Genomic DNA, 20,730 nt, shown 5'->3' on the forward strand with positions numbered 1-20,730 from the left:
AAAATGCGGCTGAAGAGAGAGTTGTAGATCCGGATGTATCTGCTACAATAATACAGCCCTAGTAAAGTAAATAGCACTTTTAATTATAACGAGAAGCCTGGGGGTTGGCAGTTCCAAGCTCGGTGCAGCATCTCGACGGCGTTATCAAGACACCAAGTAAGTGTGCCAGTTATGTACTGTGGCTCACAAGATGCCACAGACCCGCACATCACATCCTCACACGACGGGGCCCAAAAGCCAGAAGGGAAAAGCCACGATTTGCTACTCTTTTTTCTCCTTTTATTAGAAAAGAAAGGAAGGTCCTTCCTAGAAGCCCCTGCCTCAAGTAGGCATCCACTTATATCTCATTGGCCAGAGTGAGGTCACATGACCACCACTAGCTGCAGGGGATGCTGGGAAGTCAGGTACTTCTCTGGGCAGCAAGCAAAGAAAACAGGTTGGAGTGGATTGGCCACTGGACAGGCAGTCCCCAGTGTCTGCCAGTGTTTTGATTTCAAAGAATTACAATTGAGCAACCGAAAGTAGCCACGTATGTTTACTCAGGCCTTTCAAAAGTCATTAAAGGGATCTAGCTCATTTCCTGAACGCCCGTTTCTCTCTCCTTCCACCATCTTGCTGTATATATCTCACTCAATAAATAAGCTCCTTATCTTCAGTCCTCCACCCTGCAACCCTGCTAGACATGCCACCCACACAGGCACTTCCTCTGGGTTGCACTGCGACAGCTCTCTACTTAAAGTGGTTACAGAGAATCCTGAAAGCGCTCTGCCAGGTGGCCTGACAGCTCCTGGCTCCTCTGTCCTCGGAAGTATGCAGAAGTCCCTGTGAAATCTAATACTTCTCAACCTCTTAGTGCTTCTTCTCATCAAAAATTCTAGTGGAGGGCTTCCCTGGTGGCGCAGTGGTTGAGAGTCCGCCTGCCGATGAAGGGGACGTGGGTTTGTGCCCCGGTCCAGGAAGATCCCACATGCCGCGGAGCGGCTGGGCCCATGAGCCATGGCCACTGAGCCTGCGCATCCGGGGCCTGTGCTCCGCAACGGGAGAGGCCACAGCAGTGAGAGACCCGCGTACCGAAAAAAAAAAAAAAATTCTAGTGGAGAATTTCTGTCTGGTACATGTAGCCTCCCTGTTACTCTGTTGTGATAGACAGTCTCCAAAATTGCACATCCCTCCCCTCCCCCCAATAATCAAGGCTTCCCAGTATTCACACCCCTGTAGTCTTCTCCCTTGATATCTGAGATGACCCTGTAGAACCAATAATATGTAGTGGAAGGGATGATGCATGACTTCCAAGCCTAAGTCTTAAGAAGCCTTCCAGCCTCTGCCTTTGTCTTTCAAAGCACTAGCTCTGGGGAAAGCTAACCACCATGTCAGAGCGACTCAGACTGCCATGGTGGAAGGGAGCCCAAGCTAGTCACATGAAGAAGCCATGTGACAAGAAAGAAATGCTCAGCTAGTCCCCAGATGTTCCGGCCATCCCAGGCCGGGACAGATCCTTGAGCTCCACAGACGTGTGCAAATCCCTTCCACTCAACTGGTACATCTTTAATTCATTGTTTTGTAACAGCTACAAGGTATTTTAAGGTGTGGATGTACTGTAATTCATTCAGCCATTACCCTGATGTTGGGCTTTTTTTTTTCTATTTTTCTCTACTCTGAGCAATGTTGCAATAAACATTCTTGTACATGTTTTTTATTCTTTGTATTTTAGATAACTTCTTCAGGAGGGAAGCCGTGTAATGCAGGCACGTGTTGTTTTATTGAGCTTCACTTGATTGTGCTTTGCAGATATTGCATTTTTTGCAAATTGAAGGTTTGTGGCAACTCCGTGTTGAGCCAGTCTATGGAGGCCATTTTTCCAACAGCATTTGCTCACTGCATGTCTCTGTATCACATTTTGGTAATTCTCACAATACTGCAAACTCTTTATGGTGATCTGTGATCTTTGGTGTTACTATTGTAATTGTTTTGGGGTGCTGCAAACCTCGCCCATGTAAGACAGTGAGCTTAATCAATAAGTGTCGTGTGTTCTGTCTGCTCCACCGACCAGCTGTTTCCCCATCTCTCTCCCTGTCCTCAGGCCTCCCTTTTCCCTGAGACACACCAACTGTTGAAATTAGGACAATTAATAACACTATGGTGGCCTCTAAGTGTTCAAGTGAAAGGAAGAGTCACACATCTCTCACTTTAAATCAAACGCTAGAAATGAATAAGCATAGTGAAGAAGGCGTGTTGAAAGACAAGACAAACCGAAAGCTTGTGCCAAATTGTTAGCCAAGTTGTGAACGCAAAGGAGAAGTTCTTGAAGGAAATGAAAAGTGCTATTGCAGTGAGCACATGAATGGTAAGAAAGTAAAACAGCCTTATTGCTGACATGGAGAAAGTTTTAGTGGTCTGGATAGAAGGTCAAATCAGTCACAACGTTAGCTTGAGCAAAAAAAAAAAACACCCTAATCCAGAGAAAGCCTTCACTCTCTTCAGTTCTATGAAGCCTGAAAGAAGTGAGGAAACTGCAGAAGAAAAGTTTGAAGCCAGCAGAGGTTGGTTCATGAGGTTTAGGGAAAGAAGCCGTCTCCATAACAGAAAAGTACAGGGTGAAGCAGCAAGTGCTGATATAGAAGCTGCAGCAAGTTATCCAGAAGATCTAGCTAAGATAATTAGTGAAGGTGACACTAAACAACAGATTTTCAGTGTAGAGGAAACAGCTTTCTATTGGAAGAAGATGCCATTTAGGACGTGCATAGCTAGAGAGGAGAAGTCAATGCCCGGCTTCAAAGTTTCAAAGGGCAGGCTGACTCTTGTTAGGGATTAATGCAGCTGGTGACATTAAGTCGATGCCAGTGTTCAGTTACAGTTCTGAAAATCCTAGGGCCCTTAAGGGCTAACTCTGCTCTGCCCGTGCTCCATACGTGGAAGAGCAAAGCCTGGATGACAGCACGTCTATTTACAACATGATTTACTGAATTTTTTTTTTTTTTTTTTTTTTTTTTTTTTTTGTGGTACACGGGCCTCTCACTGTTGTGGCCTCTCCTACCGGGGAGCACAGGCTCCGGACGCGCAGGCTCGGCGGCCATGGCTCACGGGCCCAGCCGCTCCATGGCATGTGGGATCCTCCCGGACCGGGGCACGAAACTGCGTCCCCTGCATCGGCAGGCGGACCCTCAACCACTGCGCCACCAGGGAAGCCCCAAAAATGGTTTCTTGAGATGGAATCTACTCCTGGCGATGAACCTCTGAAGATTGTTGAAATGACAACAAAGAATTTAGAATATTACATGAACTTAGTTGATAAAACAGCGGCAGGGTGTGAGAGGATTGGCTCCAATTTTGAAAGAAGGTCTACTGTGGGTAAAATGCTGTCAGACAGCATCACATGCTGCAGAGAAATCATTCGTGAAAGGGGCAAACTTCATGGCTGTCTTATTTTAAGACATTGCCACGGCCTCCCAACCTTCAGCAACCATCACCCTGATCAGTCAGCAGTATCCACTTCGAGGAAAGACCCTCCACCAGCAAAAAGCGTACGACTCTCGGAAGGCTCAGATGATGCTTAGCATTTTTAGCAATCGAGTATTTTTAAATTAAGGTATGCACTTTTTTTAGACCTAGTGCTACTGCACACTTAATAGACTACAGTATAGTGTAAACATAACTTTGATATGCACTGAGAAACCAGAAACTTTGTGTGACTCACTTTATTGCAATATTTATTTTATTGCTGTGATCTGGTGCCAAACCAAATCTCCAGGGTCTGCCTGTACAATGGTTAGACAGGTGCTTTTGGACAAACCACTTGTGTCTGAGGCCTCACCCCACCTCTCAGCAGCTGTGTGAGGATAAACAAGAGACTTTGTGACCTGATGGTAGAGAAAATGAGATAGTGCTTGCAAACCCCTTTACTTGGTGCCTGGAACAATAAATGATGGCCATTATACTTATATAGACTCCTGAAAATAGTGGTTCCCAAACTTGAATGCACATTAGAATCTGCTGGGGAATTTTTAAATCCTCATACCCAGGCCTCACCTGGAATAATACAATCAGAAGCCCTGGAGTGTAGGGCCCGGGCATGTCTTTTTTCAAGTTTCCCTGGGCTAAGTATTTTTAAAGTTCCTCGTGTTCTGCCAGCGTTGAAAACCCTTTGAAACACACTCCAATAGAAAATTCCTTATTCACATTTTTCAAAAGTGAAACATTGGCATCTCTGTTTTAATTTGTTTGGGAACATTTTTGTCCCTGCCATGGCTGACGCCGGGGGCACAGCTTTCCGTTCCAGGGCGCAGACCGTCTGGGTGTATTAACTTCCACGCAGCTGTCAAGTAACACACAGCCTGCTCTTTGCCTCTCTGGACCAAGAAGACAACCAGCACACTCCTCTCTAAAGATAGAAGCATGCACACGGTTCCTGCAGCTTGAGCGATATGAACCTGTCCCTCTCTTAAAGGGAAGACCAAGAGAGCCAGGGAGAGACCAAGGGAAAACATAAAAAAACGGCAAGAAGAGAAACAGTATCGTCCTGTGACAACTGCACATCATCTCATTTCTCCGGGGCGCATTTTCATCAGATCTGGAAATGGAATAAACACACCCGCTTGCCAACAACTTTTCAGTTAACAAAAATAAAAATAATAAATCACTTAGACCAAATAAAAGGTAAGGTGCCCTCCAGATTGCTAGAAGTTTAACAATTGAAACAGCACATTAGTGGGTGAGATCTGATATATGCAAACATACCTCAAAGACCAAATACTTCTGGGAATGAGAGCAGGAAGACATAAGCGGAGTCTGGCTCCATTTGTCAGTACAGAAGCTGGGATGTGTATCAGTGATTCTCAGAGTGGTCCCTGGACCAGCATCATCCCGTCACCTCAAACTAGTTAGACCTGCAGCCCGGTTCAGACCTCCAGAATCCCATGCTGTGGGTGGGGCCGGCCCTCTGTTCTCACAAGCCTTCCTGGAGATTCTGACACTCCCCCAGAGGCAAGGACCACTGCAGCTGAGAACTGGCACGAGATGTGGAGGCTGCAGGAAACTGGAAACTCCCCCTGTGTCAGCCCTCGGCCCGGCTGCCCTGTGAGAATCCCTCAGCAGACAAGAGGATATTTCAGTGAAAGCCCCATTTTAGGATTTGCAAATGAAATTCCCCAATTCAGAAACATCTAAACATTCTGCTGGCCCAGCGCCAAGCTGTCAGTGGATCTCATATTTGCCAACCTCTGATTCTGTAAAGTTTTTCTCCCTAAAGCGCATCTCTCAGCAAAGCCTTTTTAAATCATCATCATTGTCATCAGGTTATCCCAGCCTGAAACAATTAAACATTTAAATCCTACAGCCAACTCCCAGCGTGCTGGCTTGACCTCTCGGCTCACTGGGCATCCTGCCCATGATGATGGGTTCCCATGTGAGTTTCCCACAGGGAGGGACCAAGTGGGCGGGAGGTCGCCTGTGACCCGTCCCCTTTGCAGCTGTCCTGTCTTAAACCAAGAAGCTGCCTGTGGTTAATTCACAAGTCCTTTTTAGAATGACCTTGGGAGGTACAGGGATTCCAGGTGACTTAAAAAGTTTGAGTTTCTGAGTTTGCTGAGCAAAGGGTCAGACTCTGGAATATGGAGGTGCCCCAGAGGTCATGCCCCTCACTCCAGGATGCAGGACCCACTTGGCCTGGCAACTCCTCCAATCAGAGCTGCACCTTGTCGCTTGCAGAGCCTGCCATCACCGCTGGGCAGCCCCAGGCAAACCAGAAGCAGGTCACACATTCCTCCAGTTGGCTTTAAATCCCACCTCTCTTTTCTAGACCTCACCTTTCCCTTTATTTTTTCTTTTCATTACTTTACATTTTTAAGTGACCTGGGGGGTATACCTAGCAAACATTCTCAACAGTTTACATAATAAGATAGGACAGGGAACACCTTCCCATCCCCAATTCTGATCACTCCCCAACCTCCATCCCCAAATTTCCTTTCTTAGAGGCCGGAACTCTTTACAGTTTCTTGTGGCCCGAGGTATTCCACGTGTGTATATTTTTAAATCCTCCTCTCTACCTCTTGACACCATTAAAAAAACGAACGGGAACATACTATACAGACCGTCGAACATGGCTGTTTTTCACTTACCGTATGTCTTGGAGAATGTTAATGCCTGTGGAGCAGTTCACTGTGTGGACAAATGATCATTTATTTAACCAGGTCCCTATTGCTAAGCCATTAGGGTGTTTTACTATTTTGCCACCACAGCAATAGTCCAGCAGATGATGTGTATCTGTTACATGTGTCTCTGTGGCTCTGTGCGATTGTATTTATAGGGTAACATTCCAGAAGTAGAAATCAGAGCTCCCAGAGTTTGTAAATTTTTAAATATTGATATATATTCCTGAATTATCCTCCAGAGAGACAGCCAGATTACACCTCCACCCGCAAGAGATGCGGGCATTCGTCCTCATCCTTTCTCCGCTGCCGGTTACTGCATGTTTCCCGTTTTACCAAGTTGATAGGAGGAGAGCTAAGTCTCATAATTTTATTTTGCTTATATTTTACTACTCATCAGGTTGCACGTCTTTTCATTGGCTTAAAAGCCAACGCTCTGTCTTTTCTGTGGACTCCCTGCTCACGTTTCATGTTGAGCCATCCCCTGCTGTGCTGGTGTTTCTATAATGTCTTCATTTTCAAAATTGAGATATAATTCATACACCATAAAATTCACGCTTTTCGAGCGTACAGCGTAGTGCTTTCTAGTGTATTCACGAGATAGTGCGACCATCGCCACGACCTGATTCCAGAACATTTTCATCACCTCACAAAGAAGTTCCTTGAGCAGTTCATCTCTCGTTCTCCTCCCCAAGCCCCTGGCAACCACTAATCTGCTTTCTGTCTCTGTGGATTTGCCTATTCCGGACATTTTATATAAAGAGAATCATACAATATGTGGCTTTTTGTGTTTGGATTCTTCCACTTAGCATGATGTTTTCAGTGTTCCCCCATGTTGTAGCAGGTAGCAGCACGTCATTGTTCTATATGGCTAAGTAATACTCCACTGTATGGATATGCCACATTTTGTTTATCCAGTCATCAGCTGATGGACATTTGAGTTGTATGCCAGTTTTTGCGTGAACATATGTTTTCATTCTCTTGGTTATGTACCTAGGAAGGGAATTACTGGGTCATGTAGCAACTTGATGTCTAACTTTTTAAGGAACTGCAAAGCAGTCGCACCATTTTACATCCCAGCAGGAATGTATGGGGGTTTCGATTTCTCCACATTCTCCTCAACACTGGTCATTGCCTGTCTTTTTTTTTTTTTTTTTTTTAATTATTTATTTATTTTTTGGCTGTGCTCTGGGTCTTCGTTGTGCTGCGCGGTTCTTCTTTGTGTGGTGCGTGGGCTTAGTTGCCCCGCGGCATGTGGGATCTTAGTTCCCTGACCAGGGATTGAACCTGAGTCCCCTGCATTGGAAGGTGGATTGTTAACCACTGGACCACCAGGGAAGTCCCCCATTGCCTGTCTTTTTGATTATGGCCATCCTAGTGGGTGTGAAGTGGTAACATATTGTGGTTTCGATTGCCTTTCCCTAATGACTGATGATGTTGAGCATCTTTTTATGCGCTCATTGATCATTTGTATCTCTACTCTGCAGAATATAATGTCTTCTGTTTTTTTATAAATTTATTTTATTTTATTTTATATTTGGCCGCGTTGGGTCTTTGTTGCTGCACGCAGGTTTTTCTCTGGTTCGGCGAGCGGGGGCTACTCTTCGTTGCAGTGCGTGGGCTTCTCATTGTGGTGGCTTCTCTTGTTGGGAGCACGGGCTCTAGGCATGTGGGCTTCAGTAGTTGCAGCACGCAGGCTCAGTAGTTGTGGCTCACGGGCTCTAGAGCACAGGCTCGGTAGTTGTGGTGCACAGGCTTAGTTGCTCTGCAGCATGTGGGATCTTCCAGGATCAGGGCTTGAACCCATGTCTCCTGCATTGGCAGGCGGGTTCTTAACCACTGTGCCACCAGGGAAGCCCTATAATGTCTTCTTGATTTGGCTCTTTTCCGCATCCTTCTCCTCTAGCCCCTTGTTTCATATGACTTTCTGGTTAGATACTCTGAGTGCCCTGGGGCCCCAAGCTAATAACTGTCACTTTTTAGCCGTGTTCTTTGTGGCCTGAATTCAACCTACCCCCACCTAGCATCTCCAAAGCTTACCCTTTGTATCCTAAGAGCTGAGGGCACTAATAGAATGTTATATGATTTTCCTGTTGATTTTTTTTTCCATTTAAAAGCTGTTTAATATTGTAAATATATGTGATGAGTGTTCCTGCTGCTTTGCATCACTGCTACCCTTGGGGGTGGGAGCCACTCATCACGTTGCTGCTGGAAATGTGAATCCCTAGAGCCTCTTTTGGGGAAGTAATCTGGCGGTGTCTCTTTTAGAAGTTAAATGCACATTAATTTGGGTGCAGCAGTTCTACATCTGTACCTCTATTCCATAGAAATAAAGTACTATTTTAGGATTTTTGAATATGGAAGTTTTCCCCAATGTTGTTTATAATGGAAATGGAAAAATAAAGGTTTGGAAACTATCAGAATGTTCATTAATTAGGCAATGGCATACATGTCTTTTGGTATATCCATATTAAGGAATATTTTGCAGCTATTGAAAAGAAGATAAGATAGATTTGGATATATTGATTGGGAGGGAGAACTATTGATGTCTTAGTCCATTTGGAATGCTCTAACAAAAATACCATAGACTGGGTGGCTTAAACAATAACCATTTATTCTTCACCATGCTGGAGGCTGAGAAGTCCAAAATCAGGGTGCCAGCAAATTCTTTGTCTGGTGAGGGACAGGTTCCTGGTTCACAGTCAGCCATCTTTTCACTGTCTCCTCACACGGTGGAGGAAGCAAAAGAGCTCTTTAGTGCCTCCGTTCTAAAGGCACTAATCCCATTCATAAAGGCTCCACCCTCATGACCTAATTACCTCCCAAAGCCCCCACCTCCTAATACCATCACAGTGGAGGTTAAGATTCAGCTTATGAACTTTGGGGTGGGGGGTGGGGGGCAGACACAAACATTCAATCCATAACAGTGATATATAAAAGCAATCAAAAACAATATCCAAATACCATATGCTAACACATATATATGGAATCTTAAAAAAAAGGTTCTGATGAACCTAGGGGCAGGACAGGAATAAAGACGCAGACATAGAGAATGGACTTGAGGACACAGGGAGGGGAAAGGGTAAGCTGGGACGAAGTGAGAGGGTGGCATGGACATATATACACCACCAAATGTAAAATAGCTAGCTAGGGGGAAGCAGCCGCATAGCACAGGGAGATCAGCTCGGTGCTTTGTGTCCACCTAGAGCGGTGGGATAGGGAGGGTGGGAGGGAAATGCAAGAGGGAGGGGATATGGGGATATATGTATACGTATAGCTGATTCACTTTGTGATACCGCAGAAACTAACACACCATTATAAAGCAATTATCCTCCAGTAAAGATGTTAAAAACAAAACAAACAAAAAAAAAACCAAAAAAATCTAACATAATCGTATTTTTATAAAAACCAACCAGGATATATGTACATGTGTCTGGGAGGCTTGTATGTATTTGTCTGAGCATGAACAAAGTTTGATAAGCCACCCGGCTTGCAGATGTTCATTATACTGCAGTGAGGGTAGAAGGTAGAGATAGGGAAAGGAAAGGGTTGAAAGATTAATCATATGGGAGGTAAACACATATTAAATGTGTATTATTATCGAACTGAGAAAAAAATCAAACATCTGATGTGTCTTTGAGTGAAATATTTGCTCATGTTGGAGCAAAGCCTGGTTCTACAGGTAAATTATCTTTGTATGTTCCAGACTTTTATAGGCATATGAATGATAGGAAATGTGTAAGTAAAGAGGAGAGGAAAAATCCTTAAGTCACTGGTGTAGTCTTGCCCCACAGTGACTAACAGTCACTGCTGACTTCAGAGGATGCTTCCGGGAGAGCGTGGGGTGAGTTACCTTCTGCCCACATAATGTTTGAACCCAGCATTTTCATCACCAAATGTTTAGACACATTGTATCCAGCTGACAGTTGAGAATTCTTCCCTCCTGCCCCCCAAACCCGTTCCTTTCTTTTATTTATGCTAGAATCTCTTGGAGAAGATAACCTGGCTTTTTAATATTGAGATGGAGAGCATGAAATCTGATCATTCAGTGAAGTTTTGAAATCTAACATCTCCCTCCAAGCCATAAGCAGCTGCCATGTGAATCCTTATTTCAAGACCTTTAAAACAACAAATGCATTTACACAACACAGAAAGCCACAGTTGTTTGAAGTGTCATTTGACTCCTGCAGGCTGACCGCAAAAGGGTCATTTTTGCAAAACTTTTTGAGGTCTTCATCCGTCTTCCCTAGGGCCTATTGTAATCCTTTGATATTCAACTACAGTCCCCTTTTGAAGAATTTAGTGTGTCATCATCTACTTTCCCTTCTATTTTTCCTTCTTCTTTGGCGAACTACTTTAACTCTGCCGGATCCCCATCCAACAATAACCATGTGTGTGATCTTTATATGACTATGAACTCTTCCATCGTTTGCAAGATTTGCAATTTCCCTTTACGATTAGTGTGCATTGTATTTCCTCTTTATTTAGCTTTTATGCTGACTGACCACCATATTGACAGTGTCGCATAGGAAGGGACAGCGTCGCGTAGGAAGGGATGTCTGAGTGGGGAATCGTAAGTGGACACTTCATTTGTGGATAAAATTATGATGACAGTTTCTGTTTTCCTCTTTAACCTTAAGAACTAGGAATGTTTAGATAATGAATTCTTAAAAGAAGTCCAAAATAAGTTTAGCCATTTTAAAATGAAAGTGGCAGGGAGGGGAAACATAGGGGTAAGGAATTAAGAGATACAAACTACTTTGTATAAAATATATAAACAAAAGCATGTATTGTACAGCACAAGGAAATATAGCCATTGTTTTGTAATAACTTTAAATGGAGTATAAGCTATAAAAATATTGAAGCATTGGGCTTCCCTGGTGGCGCAGTGGTTGAGAGTCCGCCTGCCGATGCAGGGGACACGGGTTCGTGCCCCGGTCTGGGAAGATCCCACATGCCGCGGAGCGGCTGGGCCCGTGAGCCACGGCTGCTGAGCCTGCGCGTCCGGAGCCTGTGCTCCGCAACGGGAGAGGCCACAGCAGTGAGAGGCCCGCGTACCGCAAAAAAAAAAAAAAAAAAAAAAAAAAATTGAAGCATTATGTTGTATACCTGAAGCCAATATAATGTAAATCAACTATACTTCAATAAAAAATATACATAAAAGTTAAAAAAACCCAACAACTCCATCTCTGCCACCGCCATTATTACTTGGGTTGCTATTTTTGCCGTTGTTAGAATCAAGGCTGCTGAGCATGTGCTATGCCCCTGGCTCTTCTCCCTGCCTTACTGTGTTCCCTGAGTTAATCCTACTATATGCCAAGCACTGCTGGGGGCACTGGGGATGCAGCTGTAATCAAAACACACCAAGTCTGTCCATTCAGGGCTTACGTTCTACTGGGGAAGAAACAAGTAAACGATGAATTAATGAGATCGTTTCAGAGACCAATGAATGCTCTGCAAAATCCATGGAGTGAATGGGGTGAGTGGGAGGGGTTACTTTAGAGAGGGTGGTCTAGGAAGGCCTGACCTGGGGCCTGAATGATGACGAGGTAGCCATGGAAGATCTTAGGGAAAGCGTTCCCAGGTGGAAAGGACAAGTAGTGTGAAGAGCCTCGGGTGGGACTACAATTGGTGAGCTGAGAGGTGAGAGGAAGCACACAGTATGAGCTGAGGTTGTGGTGGGTGTGGTCTACCGTACAGTTTGTATTACTGAGTCCAAGTTTGTGCTGCACGACAGACCAGTAATTTGAGAGATGAGGCATTGGGGCAAGGAATAGCGACTTTATTCGGAAAGCCAGTAGACCAAGAAGATGGTGGATTAGTGTCCCAAAGAACCATCGTCCCCGAGTTAGAATTCAGGCTTCTTTTATACTAAATGGGGGTGTGGCTGGTTGCTGCAAACTTCTTGGTGACAGAATCCTTTGTTCTTGCAGCTGTCCATGTAGGTCTGGTTATAATGTTCCTATAAGCCTCCACCAGGACAAATGTTATTTTCTGTTCTGCAACTTTCTATCTCTATATGAATGGAAAAGTGTTATACCTTTAAAGGTCAGAGCCCATCTGAAGATGGGCTCTCCTGTATATTTCAGGCTCTAGGCAACTTTTTTTTTTCTTCTAGGCAGCATTTTTTATACAAAGATGCAGAGCCAGCATGACTAAGCACAGGCAGCAGAGCGCAAGGGTTAGAGGGTTAGAGCTAAAGCGATAGATCCAGTATGGAGTCAGGCTTGTTCTTCTCTGTTGTATTTGGACTTGATTTTAATGTGATGAGGCCCTCTTTGGATAGTTTTATGCAGATTAATGATATGATCTGATTTTTATTTAAAACAAATAAACAAAAATCATACACCAGTGTTGCCCAGATATGAGAAAGCACAGGCTTTTATTCCGCCTTGTGCAGAGTTTTTTTTTTTTCCTTGAAAATCCACTAATTCTGTTAACCAGACTTTGTTCCACTCATCTTTCCTCCTTTGCTCTTCTGTTCTTGCTTCTACTACAATACATTGTTAGGAATTTGAGCTTTGAAATCAGGCAAACATGTGTTTAAATCCTGACTCCACCACTTGTGAGCAGAATAATGTTAGAAAAGTGACTTTATTCTCAGAGCCACAGTTTCCACACCTGTAAAATGGGAGTGCTGATGGTATCTAGCATAGATTTGCTATAATGCATAAATAAAATGTATCTTGTTACATACAGCATTTACTATAATGCCTGGCACCTGGGGAACATTCCATGAATATTAGCTATTGTGATTACAGTTGTACCAAGTGAAAATTGTAGCTTTGGCACATGAAAAAAACAAAACAAAAGATAGCCCTTACTCAGAAGTTCTGAATAGTGGAACACAAACCTTGTGTGTGTGTGTATGTGTGTGTCTTAAATATGTGATAGAAATCTGATGAAGCAGTTTGTTTTAACTAAGAATACTTGGTGCTTGGAAAAAGCATTCTTGAAACTTCTCTGGCCCAGGTTCTTAGATTTCTGAAGATAAATTAATTCATATAATTACTATTTTAAAAGTCTTTCCAGAGCACCCAAATTTAGAGGTTAAACCATTGGAATAATTCCTTTCCTTATGCTTCTATTTAGAAAATTAAATAGTAATTGTAGTAATAATATATAAATATAACAAAACAACTAATAGTTATTAACTATCCACCACGTACCCGCCTATGTTAAGCACCATGTAGGAAGTATTTCATTTAATCCTCACTCTTTGAAGAAGACCCTTATTTTCTTGTCCATTTTATAAGAAAATTGAGGCATAGAGATATAAAGTAACTTGTCCAGGTCACATATTTAATATTTTAGAGGTTAAACCCAGGTCCCTCTGATCCACAATCTAAGTACTTAACAATTACGCTAAGATGCCATTCATCTCCATCACATGTCTAGATAAAATGGCTTTCTTAGGGCTTCCCTGGTGGCGCAGTGGTTAGGAATCCGCCTGCAAATGCAGGGGATGTGGGTTTGAGCCCTGGTCCGGGAAGATCCCACATGCCGCGGAGCAACTAAGCCCGTGTGCCGCAACTACTGAGCCTGCACTCTAGAGCCCACGAGCCACAACTCCTGAGCCCGCATGCTTCAACTACTGAAGCCCACACGCCTAGAGCCTGTGCTCTGCAATGAGAGGCCACCACAGTGAGAAGCCTGTGCACCGCAGAGAGGAGTGGCCCCTGCTCACCACAACTAGAGAAAGCCCGCGCGCAGCAACGAAGACCCAACGCAGCCAAAAAATAATTTTAAAAAAAAAGACTTTCTTAAAACACACACACACACACACACACACACACTATAAAATATATTTTCTGCGTTAAGGAGATCAAAATTTTCAACTCTCCTAAATATTTGGGAGCTACCATTTACATTCTTACTTGATTTCTTTTTATCTTCCTTAAACTCTTACACATTTTTTTCATGGAAAGTAAAATCTCTTTGGTATGATATCTGTTTGTCTGCTTTAAGAGAAAACTTTTTATTGAAACCAGATTCCAGATGGGCTTCTCCCAAGATTTTTCATAGGAACAGAAAGCTTAGTTCCAGTCATCTAGAAGGAACTTTTTATTCTTTCCATAATAATGTGAGGAAGGCTTGTAAATTATCCCCATCTTTGCAAGAATATAAAACCTGGAACTCCAATGGGTTTTCTTCCTACTCATTCACACAGATTGTGTGTGTGTGTGTGTGTGTGTGTGTGTGTGTGTGTGTGTGTGTGTGTGTGTGTGTGTGTGTTAATGCTTCAGAACATAATGTATTTGTTTTTTAATGCTTATCTAAGGTCTCAAATGACTGTAATCTCTTTGCCCACTTGGATTTTTTTCCTTCGCTTTTACTGAGAAAACAAAATGTTGGCGGGTATTTTTTTGTTTCTATCCAGCTTCTTAGAGCTCACTTTCTCCCATTTCATTTTCTTTCCCCTCCTCCATCCCATATTAAATGCCTCCTAGACATATTTGAAGAGCCCGGAGGCCACTTCTCAAGGAGAGGATTGATTGCTATTAATTAACAGGTGAAATAGGTACTGACCAATTCCCTGAAATTCCCTGCAAGTCACTGAGTATGTACTTAATTTGAACTGGCATAAGTGAAAAAAAAAAAACAAAACTTGCTGGCTCTGGCTATGTAATTGTAAACCAGCTTCAGGGACAGCTGGATTCAGGTGTCCAGATGCTCCCATGGACCTCTTGGCTCTGCTTTCATCTATGTTAGCTCTCAGGCAAGCGCTCTGAAAGGTGACAGCCAAGGCCACCAGCTCCAGTTGTACCTCCTACTGGTTTGCCAACCCAAGCACAAAGATTTGTAACTCTGTTCTAGTAGGTTCAGCAAAAGCCGCAAGACTGATTTTTGTTAGTGTAGCTTAGGTCATGTGCCCACCTAGGAGGTGAGCATTTTAGCAAGGGAAATAGAAGCTCCAGATGATGGACTTGGATATGCACTCACCCAAGTTCGGGGGGCAGAGCTTCATGGAAATGGGTTGCCCCATCTAAGAGGTCCTAGTCCTTACAAGTTATCAAAAATACTTTACCCATTCTCTGATATCAAGAGCTATGGTTTGTATCTGCTGTAACTCTTCATGCACTGAAGTCTAGTTTAGATACCTGGATGTAAGGGATGGATCCTTTGTTGAAGCAATATATTGGCACTGTTTTGGAAGTCTGTCCATGGGAAGATTCTTTTCAAAGACTTTTTCTCTGACTGTAACACTCTTACTTACCACTAGCTCCTTGTTTTCCCGCCAGAGAGTAGGGAAGACTAGAGGAGATCAGTTGATGTTCTTGGCATTTTGAAAAGCCCTTCCTTGTTTTGAATCTTCATCTCCTTTTTTGTCAACTGCTTCCCCTTCTCCTGGCATGGAGCATCCCCACAATTCATTTATATTCACTCTGACAGTTCAACTGCCTGAGTTGCTTATTTGGCATCTTGACACATCCATCCATCACTTCTTTATTCCCACTCTCTCCCTCCCTCTTCCCTTCTGAGTATAATAGTTACCACAATTACGAATTCCAGGACCACAAGAAAAATGGTTAAGAAGAGCCAAAGCATATATCCAATGTTCATAAAGGGTCTGAGTTTATGAGGAGCCCCTAGTGCTTGTCACTGGTCTTCAGTACCATTTCTTCTCTGCTCCTCAAAGCTTAAAGAGGAGACCACCACTCTGCACAGGAATCCAGAGCCCTCTCTCCATCTCTCCCTCCCTCTCTCTCTCCTTTACTGTTTGTTCTTGACTTTAGACACTGTGAGATACTAGAGTTTGGCAAAAATAATTGCTAATGGATGTGTGTATTTCTCACTACCTATGAGCAATATGAGATGAGTTAAATAAACCTCGGTTCTCTTCTTTCTCTTTCTATCATCCTGCAAACAGATATTAAGAAGTGGCTGACTACAAACTACACAGTCACAGTATCTGTCAGTTACTAAGCAGCTACTATGGAAAAGGCAGGATTCTTGATCCTTTGCATGAGTTTTCTCCTTTAAACATCAGAACAACCCTGCAAGGGAGCTTCTATTTTTCCTATTTTACAAATGAGAAAATTCAAAGAGTTTTAGTGACCTGCCCAAGGTCACCCAGCTTATCGGTAGAGAATCTTGATCTTTAGCTGTGATTTCCAATTTTGTAGTGTATCTTTTTTCCTTAATATTGCACTGCTTTAGAAAAGGGCCCTCGAAAAGGATGCAGTTCAGTTAGGTCGATGCAGAGTTCAAAACAGAAACAGGTGGATTCTGGAAACAGCACCCCTCCCTGGAGGGGGCAGAACCTGCACCCACAGTCTTGCCCAGGTAACGCTACACTCTGCCTCCATGCGGCCCAAGGTCTAATCCACTTTCCTGTGTCGACATCTGAACTTCCAGACTTCACAGTGGAAACTTTCTAGAATATAAGATAGAGAGAGCATGAACTTTGGAGTCAGATTTCTGCCCATAACCAGATTCTGCTTGTTGGCCAGCTGTGGGAAGGTGGATCAACCTCTCTGACTGTCCATTTTCTCACTCATGAATAATGACAATAACTAACGTTCATAACATTTATTGAGCATTTACTATATTCCAGGCACTGTTTGATGTGCTTTAAAAATATTAACTCATGGAATCTTCATGACAAAATTATGGGTGTAGGTCCTACTATTTGCCTCATTTTACCAGAAAATTGAGGCACAGAAAAGTTAAGTAACTCAGATTCAAATTGACAGTCTGGCTCAGTGGTTCTCGAATGTGAGTTTTGCCCCCAGGGGACATTTGGCAACTTCCGGAGACATTTCTGGTTGTCACCACTAGGGGATGCTATGGGCATCTGGTGGGTAGAGGCCAGGGATGCTGCCGTACACCCTGCAAGGCACAAGGTGGACCCTGGAACAAAGAATGATACGGCCCCAAACAGCAATAAGTCCCGAGGCTGGGAAGCTTGTTCTCCTAACCCCATAACGGCTGTCCTGCCTCCCAGGTGAAATCATGATAATTAGCTTCTCACAGGATTCCCACGGAGATAAAGAAGATAATTAATGTGTCACTAACACAGCACCTGGTGAGTGCTTTCCAGTAACTTGGCTTTCCTCTTCCCTAATCTTCCATTCCTCTCTCCAGAGAAAAGCAGGGTCAGAAGACACCTCGATAGCTGACTTCTGCTCCGCAGAGGGACCCAGGCACAGCAGAGTCCCAGACTGCATCACAGCCTCTGTGTAGGAGACGTTGGGAGTCCATTAGCAATCCTTGAATTTCCTCGCTGGGCTGAATGACCGCTGTTGATGTTTGTGTTTACAGTTGATTTGGAAACAAGTGTCCAGGAGGATAATGTGGCCACTTCTTCCCCCAAGACAATGGAGATAAGCGCTGTTGCGGATGCCAACGGGAAGAATCTTGGGAAGGAGGCCAAACCCCAGACACCAGCTGCTAAATCTCGTTTTTTCTTGACACTCTCTCGGCCTGTACCAGGACGTACCGGAGACCAAGCCACGGATTCATCCACTGGACCAGTGAAGCTTGATGTCAGCTCCGATAAAGCTCTAGGGAACAAAGACCCGAGTGAGCCCATGGCGCTTCCGGTGGCAGCCGCACTGGGTTGCGACCCAGATAAAACCCCCGTGCAGACCCCGGCCCAAGCCGAGGGGCCCTCCGCCACTTGGGGACCAGAATCTCGTCTGTCTGAGTCCGGAGGGGCAGCCCCCTCCAAGCCCAAGGACTCCAGCTTCTTTGACAGACTCTTCAAACTGGACAAGGGACGGGACAAGGCCCTCGTGGACCGCCAACAGGAAGCCAAGAGTGCAGAGCATCACCACCCCACCGCCGAAACTCCTGGATTCTCCACGCAGTCGGACGATGTCCCCGCAGAGAGGGTAAGGCAATCCGTTTTGTTCTTAATGCAGGCTCGGGGGGCACTTGTGGGGCAGGACGATTGCACGTGTGTTGCTGTGCCATCACGGAGGGGTCCTGACAAGGTCTCAAGCCGCGGATCCCTCTAGAACCAGCAGCACATTGCAGTGCGGTGCTCGCCAGGGTTTCTGCGGGGCAGAAACATCTGTTGGAAGAACAGCAACAGCTGTGGCATCTGTTTCACGTAAAAGAAAAGAGGAGGTGAGTCACATACAGATGAATCTGTCCTTCCATTTATCAAAGGCAGAGGTGGACAGGTTGCATTTATGATCAAATGGAGGCTGGAGGGAAAAGCATTAGCAGAATAAAAACGGTTCCTAAAAGACTTAAATACCTGCCCGTCTCAGTAGCTGGTTTCATATACAGAATGTTTATGGGCTTTTGTTGGAATGCAGTTCACTTCTTCCGTTTAATAGCTTGGACTGATCTTTAACTATCTTTTGCACTAAAGTGTGCGTTTAAAGAAAGAGCTTTTACAGCTCTGGGCAGACTCTTTTATGTACAAATTATTTTTCAACACGCTGGAGTAATACCTTTGTAAAAAACGAGATTTTTTTTTTTTTTAAGGAGGCATCTGAACCGGTTGCTTTCTTTCCTGCGCAAAGAAAGGCAAGTCCTTTTGATCTTAAAAAGAGCGTTTGATTTTAACCTTGAGAGTTTGTTTATATTTGGGACCGAGAAAAGAACTCCTTGAATGAAGAAGGAAATAAAAGTAGATACATTGTATCTTAAGGCACTTATTCCCTTAGTTAATGGATTTAAACAACAGGATTTTTCAAAATTTGGGAGTAAAGTGCCTCTACTTGAGCTTAGACCCAGGAAAAAATTAACTGGGTTGTTTTTTATTACATGGTCGTGTATCGTTGCTGTCAATATATTTGTCTTCATGACAACCAGCTTCCCTGCCAAGTTGCTAATGATAACAGTGGCTGTCATTTATTTAGCCTTTACAATGTGCCAGGCTCTGTTCTAAGCACTGTCCAGATATTACTTTCCTTCAGGAAAATGAGTATCACATTAATCTGAGGTTTTAATGTATCCAGGATGCTGTCAAAAATTATACTGTAAATATTAGACACCACCTGAAAATTCTGGACTGTTAGAATTGAGGCACAGATGATGAGGCTCGTATGTTTAGGCTCATGCTATCAGCATTCTTGTCATTTCTGTAAATTTTTACTCTAAGAACTGATTATTATAGTTTCTTTCAAAAGTTAGAAAAATTGCCCTTTAAACACCCACTTCCCCAAATGCAGCAGTTCAGGAGCCAATTGAATAGCTTTCTGTTTAATTCAAAGTGAGTCTTCAAATGTATGCTGGCATCACATCTTTACTGAGGGGGACGCTGCCAGGTGCAGGTGAAGCACGGCCACAGTGGTGGACAGGACAGGGTCCCGGTGCTCAGGGAGTTTTTGGTCTAGAGAGAGAAGAGGTACAAAAACCTCACAGTTACAATGCAAGGTGCCCAGTGTTCTGGTGGGGAAGGCCAAGTGTTGGAGAGGATGTCCAGACACAAGGAGAATTAGCCTACCTGGCCCAGGGAACCTTCCATCAAATGTATAAACCTGGAGCCCGAAAGATCCTTGTCTTGGGGCTATAAACTGGTCATCAATATTCATGAATATTTGAGAAGCTATTTACTACTTTACTTTGAGTGGGGAAACTCTTGTTGCCTTCTTGTTATTGGTCGTGGGCTACTAAGGCCATTCTGAGTTTTTGAATAGTCACATGTTTCATTTTCATGGGCACCCAAAGCCAGCCCATTGCTTGAGTTAGGAAAAGACTGAGTTATTTATGGAAAGAGAATGAAGGACTGAGCTTTCCCCATCTTGGGATAGGTGTCTGTGATGCACCCAAATCTCCATCCTAATTAAGTAAACCCGTTCAGCCTCTGCTAACTGACCCTTGAAAGTATTTAACCTTAAAAACTTAATGTGATCCATCCATTCCTATCCTAAGAAGAGCGCAGAAAGGTTTAGAATTGTGCTTTATCAACTCAGTTTTTTTTTTTAATTGAGTGCTCTGGGACAGCACCTCAACTGGAGTGGAATGAGTTCCAGAATGAGATTAGATTCAGAAGATGGGGTCTGTGTTGGGAACGTGGCAGGTATTTAATATAGTCAAGCCTGAAGTTCTAGTAACCTCTCAGAAAATCTAAAAATTGTCACTTATCTTCCTTTTGGAATAAGTGAATTTGTTTCCCTAGATTCACCCATGAAATTTGCATCTGTGTTTGTTCCACTACAAATTTCCATTTTGGGTTGGTTGTATCATTGGGATTTGAAATATGGAGTGCTCACTCTGCCCTACGTGCTTATAAAACATGGAAAAGTTATGAAATAGCCACTCATTTCTCCTCCAGTCTGTAAACTTGTGGATATTCAAATACATATATCTGTAAAGGTTTTTAACAACCACAGCCTTCTGATTGTTAAGATTTCTGTTCTGATCCCTGGCTGCACAGTCTGTATTTTGGGGAAAAATCAATTGTCCTGGAAGTGTAATGAAAGGGTCCAGCCCTCAGAAAGTAACAGGAATAAAACTTCTCAATCAATGGCTTTCTTGGTGGGAGTAGCACATTATGCATAAGTGGCCGTCAATGTATCGATTGAGAATTCTTAGGGTAAATTATGCCTTCGGCTCAGCGGTGTCAGCTGTCTCTCCTCTCCCACCCACTCAGTCCTCCCCCCCCACCACCCGGTTTCACTGTGTG

The 20,730-nt window shown here is 43.7% G+C and overlaps 1 protein-coding gene across 1 annotated transcript in view; it reads left to right on the forward strand.

Annotated features, from left to right (window-relative positions):
- The window catches only part of BCAS1 (brain enriched myelin associated protein 1), a 158,556-nt gene that overhangs the window by 73,340 nt on the left and 64,486 nt on the right, over positions 1 to 20,730 (forward strand). The window contains exon 5 of the mRNA XM_060122907.1: positions 17,409 to 17,980. Within this exon, the coding sequence (XP_059978890.1) occupies positions 17,409 to 17,980 (572 nt within the window). The remainder of the gene's footprint in view (positions 1 to 17,408; positions 17,981 to 20,730) is intronic.

Source organism: Lagenorhynchus albirostris, chromosome 15 (assembly GCF_949774975.1).
Source record: "Lagenorhynchus albirostris chromosome 15, mLagAlb1.1, whole genome shotgun sequence".
NCBI lineage: Eukaryota > Metazoa > Chordata > Mammalia > Artiodactyla > Delphinidae > Lagenorhynchus > Lagenorhynchus albirostris.